At 36.2% G+C, this 15,949-nt stretch overlaps 1 protein-coding gene across 1 annotated transcript; it reads left to right on the top strand.

Annotated features, from left to right (window-relative positions):
• The first annotated feature begins 599 nt into the window (after positions 1-599).
• Positions 600-11,562, top strand: LOC110696114 (histone-lysine N-methyltransferase ATX5-like). Its single transcript, XM_021873398.1, has 23 exons — positions 600-1,769; positions 1,875-1,930; positions 2,022-2,235; positions 3,240-3,368; positions 3,573-3,641; positions 3,747-3,815; positions 3,894-3,982; positions 4,137-4,229; positions 5,252-5,387; positions 5,771-5,876; positions 6,036-6,135; positions 6,289-6,413; positions 6,837-6,982; positions 7,165-7,269; positions 7,950-8,014; positions 8,105-8,318; positions 8,822-8,908; positions 9,021-9,077; positions 9,163-9,252; positions 9,723-9,809; positions 10,474-10,548; positions 10,828-10,928; positions 11,037-11,562. Exons 1-23 carry the CDS (start codon positions 600-602, stop codon positions 11,125-11,127), a joined length of 3,474 nt encoding a protein of 1,157 aa, XP_021729090.1. The 3' UTR covers positions 11,128-11,562.
• Positions 11,563-15,949: the final 4,387 nt, after the last annotated feature.

Below are 15,949 nucleotides of genomic sequence, written 5' to 3'. Positions count from 1 at the left end.
TGCACAAATTGAAATTAATTTATAAAATTAATAATTAGAAAAAAAAAAGGGAAATTAGAGTAACGAGAGTTGGTTCTTTCTTTTCACGGAGGATAACGCCGACCCATCTTTCTCTCTTTACTTTCTCTCTCCTCTCAGTAGTCAATCCCCATACTTTCTCTCTCTAAAACCGATGAACATTTTTCGATTGATTTTCATTTTTTAGGGATTTTTAATTGTCTCTGTTTACATCAAAATCAGCGAACCCCCATAAAATTAGATCCCTTTTTCGTCTTCCTTTTTCTCTCTTTTGTCTCTGTTTAATTCAACTTTTTCTGAAAAAAATTTCCCCCAATTTCCCGCCTAATTCTGGTTCTTCTTCAAATTCCCAGAAATTGAAGAACCCTAATTGGCATTTTCTCTCTGTTATACTGTTATGTTTTTGTAATTTTTTTTTTTGTGATTGAGTGGGGTGTTAATTGTTCCTCTGTTGCTGCATCGGCAGATTTTTTTTTTTGGGGGGTGAGATTTGATATGTTAGGGTTTGTTAATTAGGGTTTCGAATTCGAAGATTGGTTGTTTTCGGATTTGAAATTCTGGGTTTGGGTTTGATAGTTGAGATGATTATCAAACGGAGCTTGAAATCGACAATGCCTACCCTAAAACGGTGTCGTGTTATTCAACCTTCGAAAACTGAGGATGAAGATAGCAATGATAGGAAGAAGCGCAAATCCAAGAGCTATAATGGCAGCAATAACAATGGAAGCAATAGTAGTAACAGTAATAATAATGGTGGGAATTACTTCCCTTTGAGTCTTCTCGGTGAAGTTGCTGCTGGTGTCATTCCTTTCAGTGGATTTCATCCGATTTTCTCTGATAATAATAACAATAATGCCGATTTCCGGGGTTTCGCAGCGTCGTGGTGCAGCGAGGTTTCGTGCTCCCCTGCCGAGGAGGAGGATGAAGATGAGGATGAGGACGATGATGATGATGAGGAGGAGGATGGGAGGAGGGGCAGTTTGAGTAAGGTGAAGACTCGGCATGTCGCCGAGGTGGCGAAGGAGAGTCCGAGACCGCCATTAGTGAGGACTTCGAGAGGCCGAGCTCAGGTACTTCCTTCCAGATTTAATGATTCAATACTTGATGATTGGAAGAAGGAGAAGACTAGTAAGAATAATAATAATAGTAATGCTGTTAGTTATAGAGAATGTAATGGTGATTTTGATTATGATACTAATAATGATGATGAAGATGATTATGTTGGTGTTAGGAAGAATGAAAAATTTGGGGTTAGAGCTCAAAAGGGAAAGGTTTGTGGGAGTAAAAATAGGGGTAATGTGCATAAATTTGAAGATGATACTTGTGGTGTTTCGACGTCCACTGAGGAGTGTGGGTATGGTAATGGTTTCTATGATGATGAGGAGGAAGATTATGGGTGGAGAGGTGGGAGGTCGACGAATCATGAGGCGAGGAGGTACTCGAATTCTCGTAGTACTTTAACGTCGATTCGTGATAGAGGGCATTGGGTGGAATATGAGAAATCTGCCGTTGGTTATCATGGTAATAATGGCAGGTTGATGAGGGATCATAGAAGAGAAAATGGTGGGATGGGTATGGATGAATTTGTTCCAGGTGATATAGTGTGGGTAAAATCGGGGAAAAATGATCCAGCTTGGCCAGCAATAGTTATTAATCCAGCATCGCAAGCTCCTCGACAGGTTTTGGAATTTCGTGTTCCTAGAGCAGTTTGTGTGATGTTTTTTGGTTATTCACAGAATCGGAAGCAAAGGGTAAGGATGAAATATCTGTTTGTTTTTACTTGTTATTAATGATAATGATACTTATGTTAGATGCATTTATGATTTTCGAATCTAATAAACTACCATGCTATGCAGGATTATGCTTGGGTAAAACGTGAAAGGCTTTTTCCATTTGCAGATAATGTGGACAGGTAATGATCATTGACTTCTGTTTTTGTGTAACTCTGAATTTCTTTGTGCTTGCATGTCTGCTGATATTGGGTACTCTTTTGATGAATTCAGGTTCCAAGAGCAAGCTTGCCAGAATGATTGCGAGCCCAGCAACTTTCACAGGGCGCTAGAGGAGGCTTTTCTGGCGGAAAATGGGTTCATGGAAATGCAGGAGATTAACATGGCAGCTGGAAGTGGTACTTGCATGAATTCCATTTCTAGAAGGGCACAGGGGGGTCTGGGCACTGGTAAAAACCAATACCAGGAAATGCACCATTATAGCCAGGTTAGTCTATATCTTTCTTTGACTCTGATTTATGATGATATCTTTATCTGGATATGTGGTGCTGTCTGAGCAATCTGGGAGTTATAAGTCATGCTTCAGGAATCTGGGTTTGTGGAATGTAAGGAAGGCATACTCGCTGAGCGTGATTTGGTTATTTCTTAGTTTGATAATTAGTGAGATTTTTTCTCTTCTAATTTTGTGAATGAACAATGTAGATGGTTCCTTCTGGGACTTAAGCTAAGATCCTGTATACACACTTTTCAAAAAATAATTTCATTATGACAATCCTTGTGCTGTCCTAGGCACCCTGGCTTAGTCCTTTTTGAAGGATAGTATCTTGCCCTGACTGGTTTATAAAGGATGTGCTCACACTGAAGTACTACTATTAACCATGCTATTACTTCTTTTGTGGAAATTCTGTGCAATTAGCCATCTCTTTTTTCTTTTAAAGTACTTGACTATGTTTACTCTTACATACAAGTGATAATATACAGTCAAAGTTTCCGTCAAAAAAAAAAAAAAAAAAATACAGTCAAAGTTTTCTAAGTTTGACCTTTAAAAGAGAAATGGTGCAACTAATTAGTAACGGAGGTACTATATACAAAGTACTATATTAGGACAGAGATTTTTAGTTTTTTTGAAGGGTTGATCTTAGTGCTCTATTCTCACTAGCAGTGTTGGGTGTGATTTCTTCTCTTTGCAAATCCTAACTGAAAGGGGTAGAGTTAAGAAAAGTAACCACACAAGCCCTGATTGAGGAGGGAGTATTTATTTGTGGGCATAGGCTGTGGTGGAGGTGCCGGACAAATTATGCAGTATTCACACACAGGACGGGCATAGTGAGCTCACTTCATAATGACTGAATAAAATTCTGGGATCAAAAGTTGTTGAAGTTTTAACTAATTTTTCTGCGTGTTTGAGGGGCTGAGCCATTTTTGTTTCATTAGTTTCAACCAAAATGTTTTCGACCTTCTAAGTTTTACTAAACTTTTTCAATGCTGCAGAATGGCTTTAAGAAAGCAAAAGACACACCATCCTGTGCAGGATGTGGTGCTGGCCTTCCACTTAAGATGAAGAAGGCAGGAAAGGCTTCAGGTTCTGAAGGCCACTTCTATTGTACAGCTTGTGCTAAGGTTGGTGGAATATGCAAATATCTTTCATTTTACAAGCTCTGTTCTTTTTCTATCAAGCTTTTATTTTACCGGAACAAACACAGTTTTTTCTGATGGCCTTCTCGCCTGATCCTCTTTGTTTATGAGATTGTGTGTGTAACGGTATGCAAGTAACATTTGTTGTATATGCTTGTCTAATTGACTAATTTTTCCTTCCTATTTCAGTCACTAAGATTGAAACAATATTGTGGTATTTGCAAAAAGATTGGAAATTACTCAGACAGTGGGAAATGGGTAAGACTACCTACATCTTGACAGTGTATGCGTTTTTCATGTTTGAGATTATTAAAGCAATCTTGATATCAAGTTAATTTGTTTTTGGATGATTTTAATCACCAGGTGAGATGTGATGGTTGTAAAGTTTGGGTCCACGCAGAATGTGACAGAATCTCAAGCAACCTTTTCAAGGTTTCTTTTCCTTGCTGAGCTACATTGAATTTCTAGTTACTAAAAAGAAGGTTTAATGTTTACTCTTGATGATGGCAGGATCTTGGGGCCACCGATTACTACTGCCCTGATTGCAAAGTGAAGTTCAACTTTGAATTGTCAGATTCAGAAAATCAAATTCGAGTCAAGTAAGTATTTTTCTCGTTAAGCATTATTATTTAGTTTGAATTTTTTCCAGTGTATAAAAGATATTACTTCCTATAATGTTTTTCCCTTTCTTTCAAGGTCTCTTTCTTGGGCAAAAAAGTTTAACGGCAAGTCCTCTTCTGTTCTTCAACGCAGGTGCTATAAAAATAATGATCAGTTTAAGCTGCCAGACAAGGTCAATGTTGTTTGCTCTGGCATGGAAGGCGTATATTTTCCTAGCTTCCATTTGTGAGTACTCTTCTTATGGCATGGACTTTTGAGAAGTGTTCTATCTCCCAAAGATATTGTTCTGGAAAATTTTCTAGTTTCCTTGTTTTCATATGGTATTTGATTGTATGTTTTGGTTATTGTTATGATGATCTATCCATTAATCATAAGATGTGATAAAATCCGTGAACTATCTCCTGAGCATAATAATTCACTTGGTAGGTCTGAAGAGTGAAATACCGCATGATTAATGACCTTTTGTTCCTTAACATGCACTTATTTATTTTCTCAAATTGGGCTGGTCATGGGAATGCTCAGGTGCTTCTTGATGTGGACTCTAGCTATGACTTTAACCTCAAATTCCATTCTTATGTTGTGAGTTGTGACAGTGGCAGATGGCGCTGTACTACGTTGTTTGATCTTGATGCGTTAACATGTTTGTTAATTGTTTACATACTCCCATTATTTCAATTTAATTTCTCTAATTACTTTTGTCTAGGAGAATAAGAATGGTTATTGAATGTAGCATAATAAATGATGAAAGTGGGTAGTGAGAAAAAATACGACATGGCTTTGGAATGGATGGAGGGAGATAAAGTGACTTCAACCTAAAAAGATAATGAGACTTCGTCTGGGACATCCTTAATAGAACTACAGAAGTTTAATAGCATGAATTATTTAAGGAAGGGAGTTTTTGTTTTGTTTTGTTGTTTTTGTTTTTGTTTTTTTGTTTTTTTTTTTCTTTGTCTGTGGTGAATTTGGATATAGCTGAAGCCTGTACTGCTGTATATCATGTAGAAAATATCACTGCAAGATCAAATTACCACATGTAAAACTGAGTGAAATAGACTTTGTAATTAAAAAAGTTTCGTAATCCTGAACTCAATATGGCCCTTCTAGCCTATACCACAGGTCCACAACTTCCTTATGCATTGTATCCAACATCTCATATTCCTTTAATTTGCATAGTTAAATTTAAGGACTACATATAATCTAATGATGAGAAAATTTTAGTGATTTTCTATTCCTCTACCTTTGTTTAGAGTTGTGTGCAAATGTGGATTCTGTGGGTCAGAGAAGCAGCAACTTAGTGAGTGGGAAAGGCATACGGGTTCGAAAGTGAAGAACTGGAAGACGAGTATTAGGGTCAAAGATTCGATGCTGACACTGGAGCAATGGGTATGTACTTCAGCACTTTATATGCAACATTTTTTAGTTTATAGTCCTTTTGCCCACGTTGCAGAAATGTTGCTGATGTGTAAAGTAGCTTGTACCAGCAATAAACTTGCAAACCACCATCTTGTGCCAAAACTTCTGTATTATGATAGCTTGAAGGCTTTGTTACGATTACAAGTGCTTATTATGGCATTGAGCTCATTTTCAAATGTTTGGAATATTAACATCTATCTGTCTCTTTCAGCTGCTCGCAAGAGTACTATTACTACTATAGCCTGTAGTTTAATGACTTATCCGTCTACATGGTAGCTGTAATTTAACAAGTCATTGTTCTTGATTACATATATTGATATACTAAAACTTGTTTTTTCCTTCTGTTTCTTCAGATGTTGCAGATGGCAGAATTTCATGCACAAGCTGCTGCTTCTGCTAAGCCTCCTAAAAAACCTTCGTTAAAAGTTCGAAAGCAGAAATTGCTATCTTTTTTGCAAGGTAATCGATGGTAATTGGATATCAATCAATCGATCAATCAATCAATCAAAGCTTTATACCCATAAGCGTGGAATAATAATAGGATATGTTTTACTATTATACATGGATAGAAATTATGTATCTATTTTGATGTTGACTGCGTTTTTGTTGCATTTACAGAAAAATACGAACCTGTTTATGCTAAATGGACCACCGAAAGATGTGCTGTCTGCAGATGGGTTGAGGATTGGGATTATAATAAGATTATTATTTGCAATAGGTACTTTGTCTGAAATCTGTTTGCCTGGGTCATTTACATTGTCTAGCAAGGATAATGGCAGGGGCTGTGTACACTTTAGCCTTCTGAATGATGAGATTTTCCCTTGTTTACGATTTCATAAAATTTAATCATTTTAAATTTGATCGTGTTTAGATGCCAAATTGCTGTCCATCAAGAGTGCTATGGAGCTAGAAATGTTCGAGATCTAACCTCATGGGTATGCAGAGCATGTGAGACACCGGAAATTGATCGCGAGTGTTGCCTTTGTCCTGTAAAAGGTATGCTAGCACTTATTTTAGACTGAACGTTGAAGGGATACAATGCCTTTTTGCATTAAATTTTATTTTTGTTGGGTCATTGTTTGTTTCTGATTTAGGCATTGGTGATTGCGGAAGCATGTGATCAGGATTGATCTGTATTGATTGACTATCTTTTTGAATTAGTTTTGCAGTTGAGCTTTCCTTTTATGACTGTCTTGTTAGTTAATTTGGAGAGGTGACCTTGCATTGACTGAACTATATCATGTCAGCCGCATTGATGTGGATCCAATTCACATCACTCATATAATGAACTCTTTTCCACCCCCTCTGCCCCCTTTCTGTTCTTTTTCCTATTGAAGACTTATTCAGAATAAGTTCATTCTTGGCCGTGTACTTGTGTTTTGGAGTCAAGCTCATGGAATGACTTTGTCTCTTATACAGGAGGTGCATTGAAGCCTACTGATATTGACACATTATGGGTTCATGTTACTTGTGCCTGGTTTAGGCCTGAAGTTTCCTTTGCAAGTGATGAAGAGATGGAGCCTGCTATGGGAATATTGAGCATTCCATCAAGCACTTTTGTAAAGGTATTTCATGAATTTATGGTGCCATTAATCTTGTATTATCTTTTAACTGAAATGCCTTAAAGGTCAATTACTTGCGTTTAATACTATTTCCATGTAATCTGGAAGCACTTAGAGTTTTTTTTTTTGGTACATATAATATGGCTCATATACATTATTCACCTTTGTGTTTTTATGAGCTGCAGGTGTGCATAATTTGTAAGCAGATACATGGTGCCTGTACTCAGTGTTGTAAATGTTCAACTTACTACCATGCCATGTGCGCATCAAGGGCTGGCTACCGCATGGAGGTACTGGAATTTTTTTTTTCTTTGGGTTATCACTACTACATCACTTGTTAGCAATTTTATTATGAGGTTGTAGAATGGTCTTAGAATGAGAATACTTTTGAACTAAATGTGCAATTTTTGGTGCGCTCACACACACACACACACACAAATATATATATATATAAAAGTCCATATATAGTGTAGCTAATAGTATGCAACTGCTTTATCACTTAGAGATCTATGAAATTGTATAATTGTCATCATCTCTCTCTGTTTTTTTTTTGGTATGTGAGTGTGTGTGTGTGTGTGTGTGCACTCCATCATCTTGTCTCCATTCAACCACCTTTCGAATTGTTTACTTTTTGGTATTTCATTCATATACCCCGATGAATTCGATCTTTACTTTCACAAAACGCCCCAAGTAACCATGAATTGGGAATCCTTTCTAAATTCAAGTATACATTTACATTGTCCAGCATTGTTGTTGTAGTTTTTTTTTTTTTTCCTTTTTTTTTTTGGGAGGGAGTTGTAGTTATTTTTAGTTGGAAGTAACAAGTGAGTGGCATTTTTTTCAATAGTACCAAAAGTTTAAGTTTTCTTTGCATTATTGCTCTTTTTTACATGTCAACTTATGTGTGGAGTGTTTTATTTTGGGTTATTTTCAATAATGGTGCTAAATTTGCCAATACCTTTTATTGCAGTTGCATTGCTTGGAGAAGAGTGGGAAACAGATTACTAAGATGGTTTCATACTGTGCTTACCACAGGTATTTGATAAAATAAAAGGGGGAAAATGGAAAGAGGAAGTAAGAGAATCATATGGCCTTTTGGACTAATTCTGTATATAATTGATGCAGGGCTCCTAATCCAGACACTGTTTTGGTTGTACAAACCCCGACAGGGGTTTTCTCCACCAAAAGTTTACTTCAGAGTAAAAAACGATCTGGTTCAAGGTTAATATCATCTACGAAGTCAGAACCTGAAGAGGCTCCAACACAGATCAGTGAAGCTGATCCAGACTCTGCAGCACGATGCCGAATATATCAGCGTTCCAAAAACAAGAACTGTAAGGTAGGCTTGAATTTTGTTAAACTAGACAAATGCCTACTATCTAAGCATTGTTCTTTTAGTCTGCCTTTGGTTATTGGGAGTTATTTAGTGTAATTTTGCTCTCTTGCTGAGATTCTTGATTTATGAACATGTTTCCTGGATGATGTGGAATTCATGATGTTCGATTCCTGACCAACTTACTCTGTATTTGCCTTATAAGATAGTGTTATCTTTATTTGGGTCTTTCAATTTCTTACATTTTTATTCATGGATGTTGCCTTTTACTTATATGATGCCTCCGATGCTTCAAATACGTTGCACCTGGAGCCTTGTAGGTGATTTCTAGCTTTGTGAGAATGGTAATTATGGTTTAATTCACTTTTTAGGAGAAAGGGTACAATATGATGCTTATCACTTTAGCTATTGTCTTATCTCTTTTGGCTTAATTAAATTATATAAGTTTAATTGTGGTACAATTGCAAAAGGCTCGTAAGTATCTTATGTTGTGATTTTGTGCTAACTAGAGGGCAGAAGAAGAAGCTGTTGCTCACAAAGTTAGGATGCCTTGTCATCATTCTTTGCGAGAGATGGAACGCGTGAATGCATTTAAAGTAAGCATTGTACTTCTTTAATATATTCCCATTGATGTTTGATTATATAATCTATCTTTATGTGGGCCTGAGCAAAACTGAGTGAGGCAAATTTTCATTTCCAATTTTGCAGGTGGTAGAATATCCTAAGACATTTTCAACTTTTAGAGAGCGGCTATACCATTTACAGGTGAGGGCTTATATTGTCAACTAATAGCTATTGGCTTTAGTTTCTTAAATTTGATTCTGAAGCTTAGCATTTGCTCTGAGTGCAGAAAACTGAGAATGATCGAGTTTGCTTTGGTAGATCTGGAATACATGGGTGGGGGCTCTTTGCTCGCCGTGACATTCAGGAAGGAGAGATGGTCAGTTATTTTTGTTTATTTGCATATAATGGTGAACTGCTCTATGGTGGTTTCTGCCCTTTTGAAGCTGCCATAGTTTTCTGTCACTGTTAACTACAATATCTGTGTTTTCAAATCCTCACACTTTAAGTTACATATTTGTGACTTTTTAAAATTGGTGCTGCCTATGCATTATCATCTGGTTTCAGGAATTATATAAATTGTTATGATATGCATCTGCATCTGCTTTATGAAAACAAAAGCATAAAGTATGACACTCAGAACCAATTTCTCTAGTTCTAAATCTCTACACGATCTTCTGGAAAAGATGCTTTTAAATTTACAATGAGTTTATCATTTTGATTGTACATTATGCATGAGATATTTTGGGAGGATATGTAGGATATAGTAATCAATCTGCATTTCTCCCTTCATGAAATAATTGTGGGCTTGTTTCTTCAGAATTAAATTGTCTGACATGCACTCTTTAGGTTCTTGAATATCGTGGAGAGCAAGTGAGGCGCAGTGTTGCAGATTTGAGGGAGGCTCGTTATCGGATAGAAGGAAAAGACTGCTATGTGAGTTACTCGTGGTCCAGTATTTTTGGTGCACTAAAACTCAGTCTCTATTTGACAATTAAATTTCTGTTCTGTATTAAAGTGACTAACAATTTCTTCACCAAATTATCTTGTGCTTAATAATCATGTAGAAGTAAAGTCTTCACTAATTAACTTGCGCTTTTTAATTATGTATAAATAATTGGTGTCAGTATGTTTCCTAATTACTATGAGAACAGCTTTTGCACTCAGTTGCAAATTTGCAGATACGTAAACCTTATCTAGATGTATGCCTGAAACCTTGTCATAGCCACCTGAATTGTGACTTAGCATAATTTGTGGATCTTACAGGGTAGTACAACGGGAGATTGAACAAAAGGACATTGGATGTAAATGAAAAAAGATAAATTATGCTTTTTAATGTGGCCTTACTTGACATGTTTAAGAGCAATTTTGTTGATTTGATACTACTTTACATGTTTTAAAAGTTTTCTTTTTTTAAAATGGAACATGGGAATAAATTTGCAATTTGTACTTGTGGATTTTGGAACACTCCCTAGTCATTTTGTGCAATATTTTATACATTCTATTTGTGGCTTTATTTCTGAAAATATGAAATTGTAACATGAATTGTTTCTGACAATCAATGCCCTAGTGCTAATTTGTATCAATAATATTGCAACAGCTGTTTAAAATCAGTGAAGAAGTAGTTGTGGATGCTACAGACAAGGGAAACATAGCTCGCCTAATCAATCACTCGGTAAGTTATTTTTACACAGTTACTGTATTGCTTCCATCCCTTGCTCATACCTCAGCAAAGTTCTCTTTTTTTTTCGTTACTTATGCGGGGTATGACCGATTTATTGGGAGTTTGGGACTTCCTGCTTTAATAGAATTATCTGTCTTGTAAGCAAATTCTATGGAGTTGGGACGGACCGTATATGAAGTTTAAGAGGAACAAGTTAAATATCTTATTTTTTTTTATACTATATATATTGAAATATTGCTTACTGAAGTATCAATTCATTTATAATTGCAGTGCATGCCAAACTGCTATGCAAGAATTATGAGTGTAGGTGATGATGAGAGTCGAATTGTTCTTATTGCCAAAATGACTGTTCCAGCTGGTGACGAGCTAACGTATCTCTCTCTTTCTCTCTTGCCTTAGCACGCACTTGTGTATTTTTAGTTTTCACTTTGATTATATCTCTGCATATATTTATCTATCTTGGAATGTTCATATGGCAGGTATGATTACTTGTTCGATCCCGACGAGCCTGACGAGTTTAAGGTGCCCTGTTTATGTAAAGCTCCAAACTGTAGAAAGTTCATGAATTAGGCTACAGCATACACATTGTTTCTCCTTGCGGAGTTCTAACCTGCTCGTCTTCATCACCTGGATTTTTAGGCTTAACCTATTTGTAACCCCTTTTTGGCCTCTTACCAAATGTGTATAATCCCCTCTTTGTTTTAATAAAAGTGCCCCTTGAAAAAAAAAAGGAAAAAGAAAAGAAAAGAAATGGAACAAAAAGAAAGTATATGTAGTGTGTTTATTAGGTAGGTAGTCTTGATGTATATGGTTAGTACACAATTTTTTTGTCTTAATTTTGTTGTTAAAGCATTTTCCTTATGCAAATAGCTTAAATGTAATAGTTGGCTTCAGAGCCTTCAGTTCTCTTTGTTTCCTCATTACAGTTATACAATGTGATGATATTTTAAAAGATGAATACATGATAATCTATTTCAAAGTCGAGGTAGTTGGTTGCATCTTCAATTAATCTTCAATTACTTATCAGCAATTATACTTGCATTTTTTTCATGGATTATAGCTTAGCAAAAGTTGAAGATGGGTTGTTCATATTATAGCAAAAGGGTTATCATAGATCAAAGTCGAGGTAGTTGGTTGCACCTTCAAGTTTCACGTCTTGGTGGACAGCAGCAAACTAGCTCTCTTCTGTCAAAATAAGTTGCCTCTCTGAATCAGAACGACTGCTGTTGGAAACCATCTGCAACAGTCAAAACTTTGAAAATTCAGTAAAACAAACAAACCCTTTTATCCTACCAATTTTAATCTCCTCTTCTTCATCAACCTCAATATCAACATCTAACTTAACCAATTTGTTTTTATTTCTAGTAAAACCTGCAACATTATCCTAATAATGGTGATTAAGGTTTAAATTATGTATAAAGAGGGATTCAATGGGTGGACCTGGGTAAGAAAGTAAGGGTTTTTTACAAAACTAAAATTTTTATGTAATTAAGGATGAAATTTGGAGAAGAGATAGAAGAATACCATGGTTTAGAAACTACTTTTTTTTTTTTTTTTTTTTTTTTTTGAAAGGTGGTTCGGAAACTACTTTGACTTGGGTTAAGAGTGTGATGGGTGAATATGGAAGAATGTGTTGAATTATGAGATCATTTGGAAGGTGCCTTTGTTGAATATCTTCTCTTTTAGCTTTGTTGCTCTTCTTGTCTTCCATACATCTGACCTTGTAGAGTTGTATGATTTGACTTGATGGTATGATTAGAGCTGTCAATTTTGGTAAACGGGTTGGGTTTGGGTCGGGTAAGAGTGTGTCGGGTCAACTTAGGTCGGGTCAATTCAGATTAATTCCATAACCTATGTGGGTCAGTTTTGGGTTGGGTTATGCTTGAGTCGGGTCACATCGGGTCATACTTCTTATCGGGTTTGGGTCGGGTTTAGGTAGGGTTAATAACAAGTCGGGTTACATTTGGGTCGGGTGAACAATAGGTCTGGTTTAATTCGGGTTTTCACGGGTTAGGGTGATTCTCGAGTTCGAGTCAGGTTCGGTTCAAATAAATAATTTGCGGGTTAGAATCAGGTCGGATCATTCTCGGGTTTGAGTCGGGTTCGGTTCAAGTCAATAATGTGCGGATTATAATCATGCAGGTCAGGTCATTTTCAAGTCGGGTCATTCTCGGGTTTAGATTGGCTGTTTAGAGGCAAATTAGTTGTTCCACCCACCCAATTGGACTACCGGACGGTATTTAGGACCATGGTAAACATTTCGACAATTTTATTTTCGGGCGAAAAAAGTTAAAAAATTCCAAAATTAAAGGCATTATCCCTATGTTTTGAAAATTTTTTAAGGTTTCGGGGCCCGATGTCGAAAAGTTTTGAGATTTTAGGGGATACATCTCAAGGTCATATAATACTGTTTTGAACCATAAATGATCATTATATGTTGTCATAAATGTTTGTGGGATGCTTGAGTTAATAAAATCGGTACAAGTTGTAAACCGGTAAATTCGCCATTTTAAAGAAAATTGGATGGTTCCACTCACCTAATTGGAATCCCATATTGTATTAGGGACCATAGTAAACATTTCGGAAATTTTTATTTATAGGCGAAAAAAGTCAAAAAATTCCAAAATTTAGGGCTAATATCCACCCTTTTTGAGAATTTTTGGAAGTTTCGAGATCCGGTATCGAAAATCCTTGAGATTTTAGAGGATACATCTCGGGGTCATATAATGCCGTTTGGAACCATATATGATTAATATATGTTGTCATAAATGTTTGTGGTAAGCTTGATTTAATGAAATCGGTGCAAGTTGTAAATCGGTAAATTTGTCGTTTAAAGGCAAACGGGATGGTTCCACCCATCCATTGGGACTCCCGGAGGGTATTAGGGATTATGGTAAACATTTCGGAAATTTTTATTTCCAGGCAAAAAAAGTCAAAAATTCCAAAAATAAAGGCTAATATCTATGCTTTTTGAGAAAATTTTGAGGTTTCGGGGCCCGGTGTTGAAAAGGCTTGAGATTTTAGGAGATACATCTCGGAGTCATATAATGCTGTTTGGAACCATATATGATCATTATATGTTGTCATAAATGTTCGTGGTAGGCTTGAATTAATGAAATCGGTGCAAGTTGTAAATCGGTAAATTGGTTGTTTAAAGGCAAATTGGACGGTTCCACCCACCCAATTGGACTCTTGGAGGGTATTAGGGAATGTGTTAAACATTTCGGAAATTTTTATTTCCGGGCTAAAATAAGTCAAAAAATTCCAAAATTGAAGGCTAATATACACGCTCTTAGAGAAATTTTAGAGGTTTCGGGGCCAAGTATTGAAAAGGCTTGAGATTTTTAGAGATACATTTCGGGGTCTTATAATGTCGTTTGGAACCATATATGAATATTAAATGTTGTCATAAATATTCGTGGTAGACTTGAATTAATGAAATCAGTGCAAGTTGTAAATCGGTATATTGACCATTTAAAGGAAAATGGATGGTTCCACCCACCCAATTGGATTTCCAGAGGGTATTAGAGACTATGGAAAACATTTCGGCAATTTTCATTTTCGGGCGAAAAAATGTCAAAAAAAATCCAAAACTAAAGCCTAAAATCCATGCTTTTTGAGAATTTTTTGAGGTTTCAGGGCCCGGTGTCGAAACGGCTTGAGATTTTAGGGGATACATCTCACAGTCATATAATGTCGTTTGGACCCATATATGATCATTATATGTTGTCATAAATGTTCGTGGTAGGCTTGAATTAATGAAATCGGTGCAAGTTATAAATTAGTAAATTGGTCGTTTAAAGGCAAATTGGACGGTTCCACCCACCCAATTGGACTCTTGGAAAGTATTAGGGAACATGGTAAACATTTCGGCAATTTTTATTTCCAGGCGAAAATAAGTCCAATAATTCCAAAATTGAAGGCTAATATACACGCTTTTTGAGAAATTTTGGTGGTTTCGGGGTCAGGTATCGAAAAGGCTTGAGATTTTTAGAGATACATCTCAGGGTTTTATAATGCTGTTTGGAACCATATATGAATATTAAATGTTGTCATAAATATTTGTGGTAGACTTGAATTAATGAAATCAGTGCAAGTTGTAAATTAGTAAATTGGCCATTTAAAGGCAAATTGGATGGTTCCACCCACCCAATTGGATTACAAAGGGTATTAGGGACTGTGGAAAAAATTTCGGCAATTTTCATTTTCGGGTGAAAAAAAGTCAGAAAATTGCAAAATTAAAGGCTATTATCCACACTTTTTTTATAAATTTTTAACGTTTCATGGCCCGGTGTCGAAAAGGTTTGCGATTTTAGGAGATACATCTCCCAGTCATATAATTCCATTTGGAACCGTATATAATCATTATATCTTGTTATAAATGTTCGTGGCCGGCTTGAATTAATGAAATCGGTGCAAGTTGTAAATCGGTAAATTGGCTGTTTAAAGGCAAATTGGATGGTTCCACCCAACCAATTGGACTCCCAGAGGATATTAGGGACCATGGTTAACATTTCGGCAATTATTATTTCCAGGCAAAAAAAAGTCAAAAAATTCCAAAGTTAAAGGCTAATTATCCACACTTTTTGAGAAATTTTGGAGGTTTTAGGGGTCGGTATCGAAAAGTCTTGAAATTGTGGGGGATATATATCAGGGTCATATAATTCCATTTGGAACCATATATGATCATAATTTGTTGTTATAAATGTTCGTGGTAGGATTGAGTTCATGACATTGGTGCAATCTGTAAACTGGTAAATTGGTCGTTTAATTGCAAATTGGATGGTTCCATAATTCCAATTGGACTCCCGGTGGGTATTAGAGACCATGGTAAACAATTCGGCAATTTTTATTTCCGGGCGAAAAAAAAGTAAATTAATTCCAAATTTGAAATCCACGCTTTTTGAAAAATTAGGGATGTTTCGCGGTCCGGTGTCGAAAAGTTTTGAGATTTTAAGGGATACATCTCGGGGTCATATAATGCCGTTTGGAACCATATATGAGCATTATTTGTTGTCATCAATGTTCGTACGAGGCTTGAGTTGATTAAATTGGTGCAAGTTGTAAACTGGTAAATTGGCCGGTTAAAGGCAAATAGGATGATTCCACCAACCCAATTGGTCACCTAGAGGGTATTAAGGACCATGGTAAACATTTTGGAAATTTTTATTTCTGGACGAAAAAAGTAAAAAAATTCCAAAATTGGGGGCTAATATCCATGCTTTTTAAAATTTTTTGAAAGTTTCGGGGCTGGTGTCGAAAAGAAATGAGATTTTAGGGGATACATCTCGAGGTCATATATCTCCGTTTGGAACCATAAATAATCATTATATGTTGTCATAATTGTTTGTGGTAGGCTGAAGTTAATGAAATCGATGCAAGTTGTAAACCG

Source organism: Chenopodium quinoa, unplaced genomic scaffold (genome assembly GCF_001683475.1).
Source record: "Chenopodium quinoa cultivar QQ74 unplaced genomic scaffold, ASM168347v1, whole genome shotgun sequence".
Classification (NCBI taxonomy): domain Eukaryota; kingdom Viridiplantae; phylum Streptophyta; class Magnoliopsida; order Caryophyllales; family Amaranthaceae; genus Chenopodium; species Chenopodium quinoa.
The sequence above is the reverse complement of the archived record's forward strand: the minus strand, read 5'-3'. Positions and strand labels throughout refer to the sequence as shown.

Excerpts from the sequence above, each read along its gene's own strand:
- LOC110696114 (XM_021873398.1), top strand. The coding sequence starts at position 600 with ATGATTATCAAACGGAGCTTGAAATCGACAATGCCTACCCTAAAACGG. Across the intron at positions 2,236-3,239 it reads AAATGCACCATTATAGCCAG|AATGGCTTTAAGAAAGCAAA; the intron begins GTTAGTCTATAT and ends TCAATGCTGCAG. Across the intron at positions 10,929-11,036 it reads CCAGCTGGTGACGAGCTAAC|GTATGATTACTTGTTCGATC; the intron begins GTATCTCTCTCT and ends TTCATATGGCAG.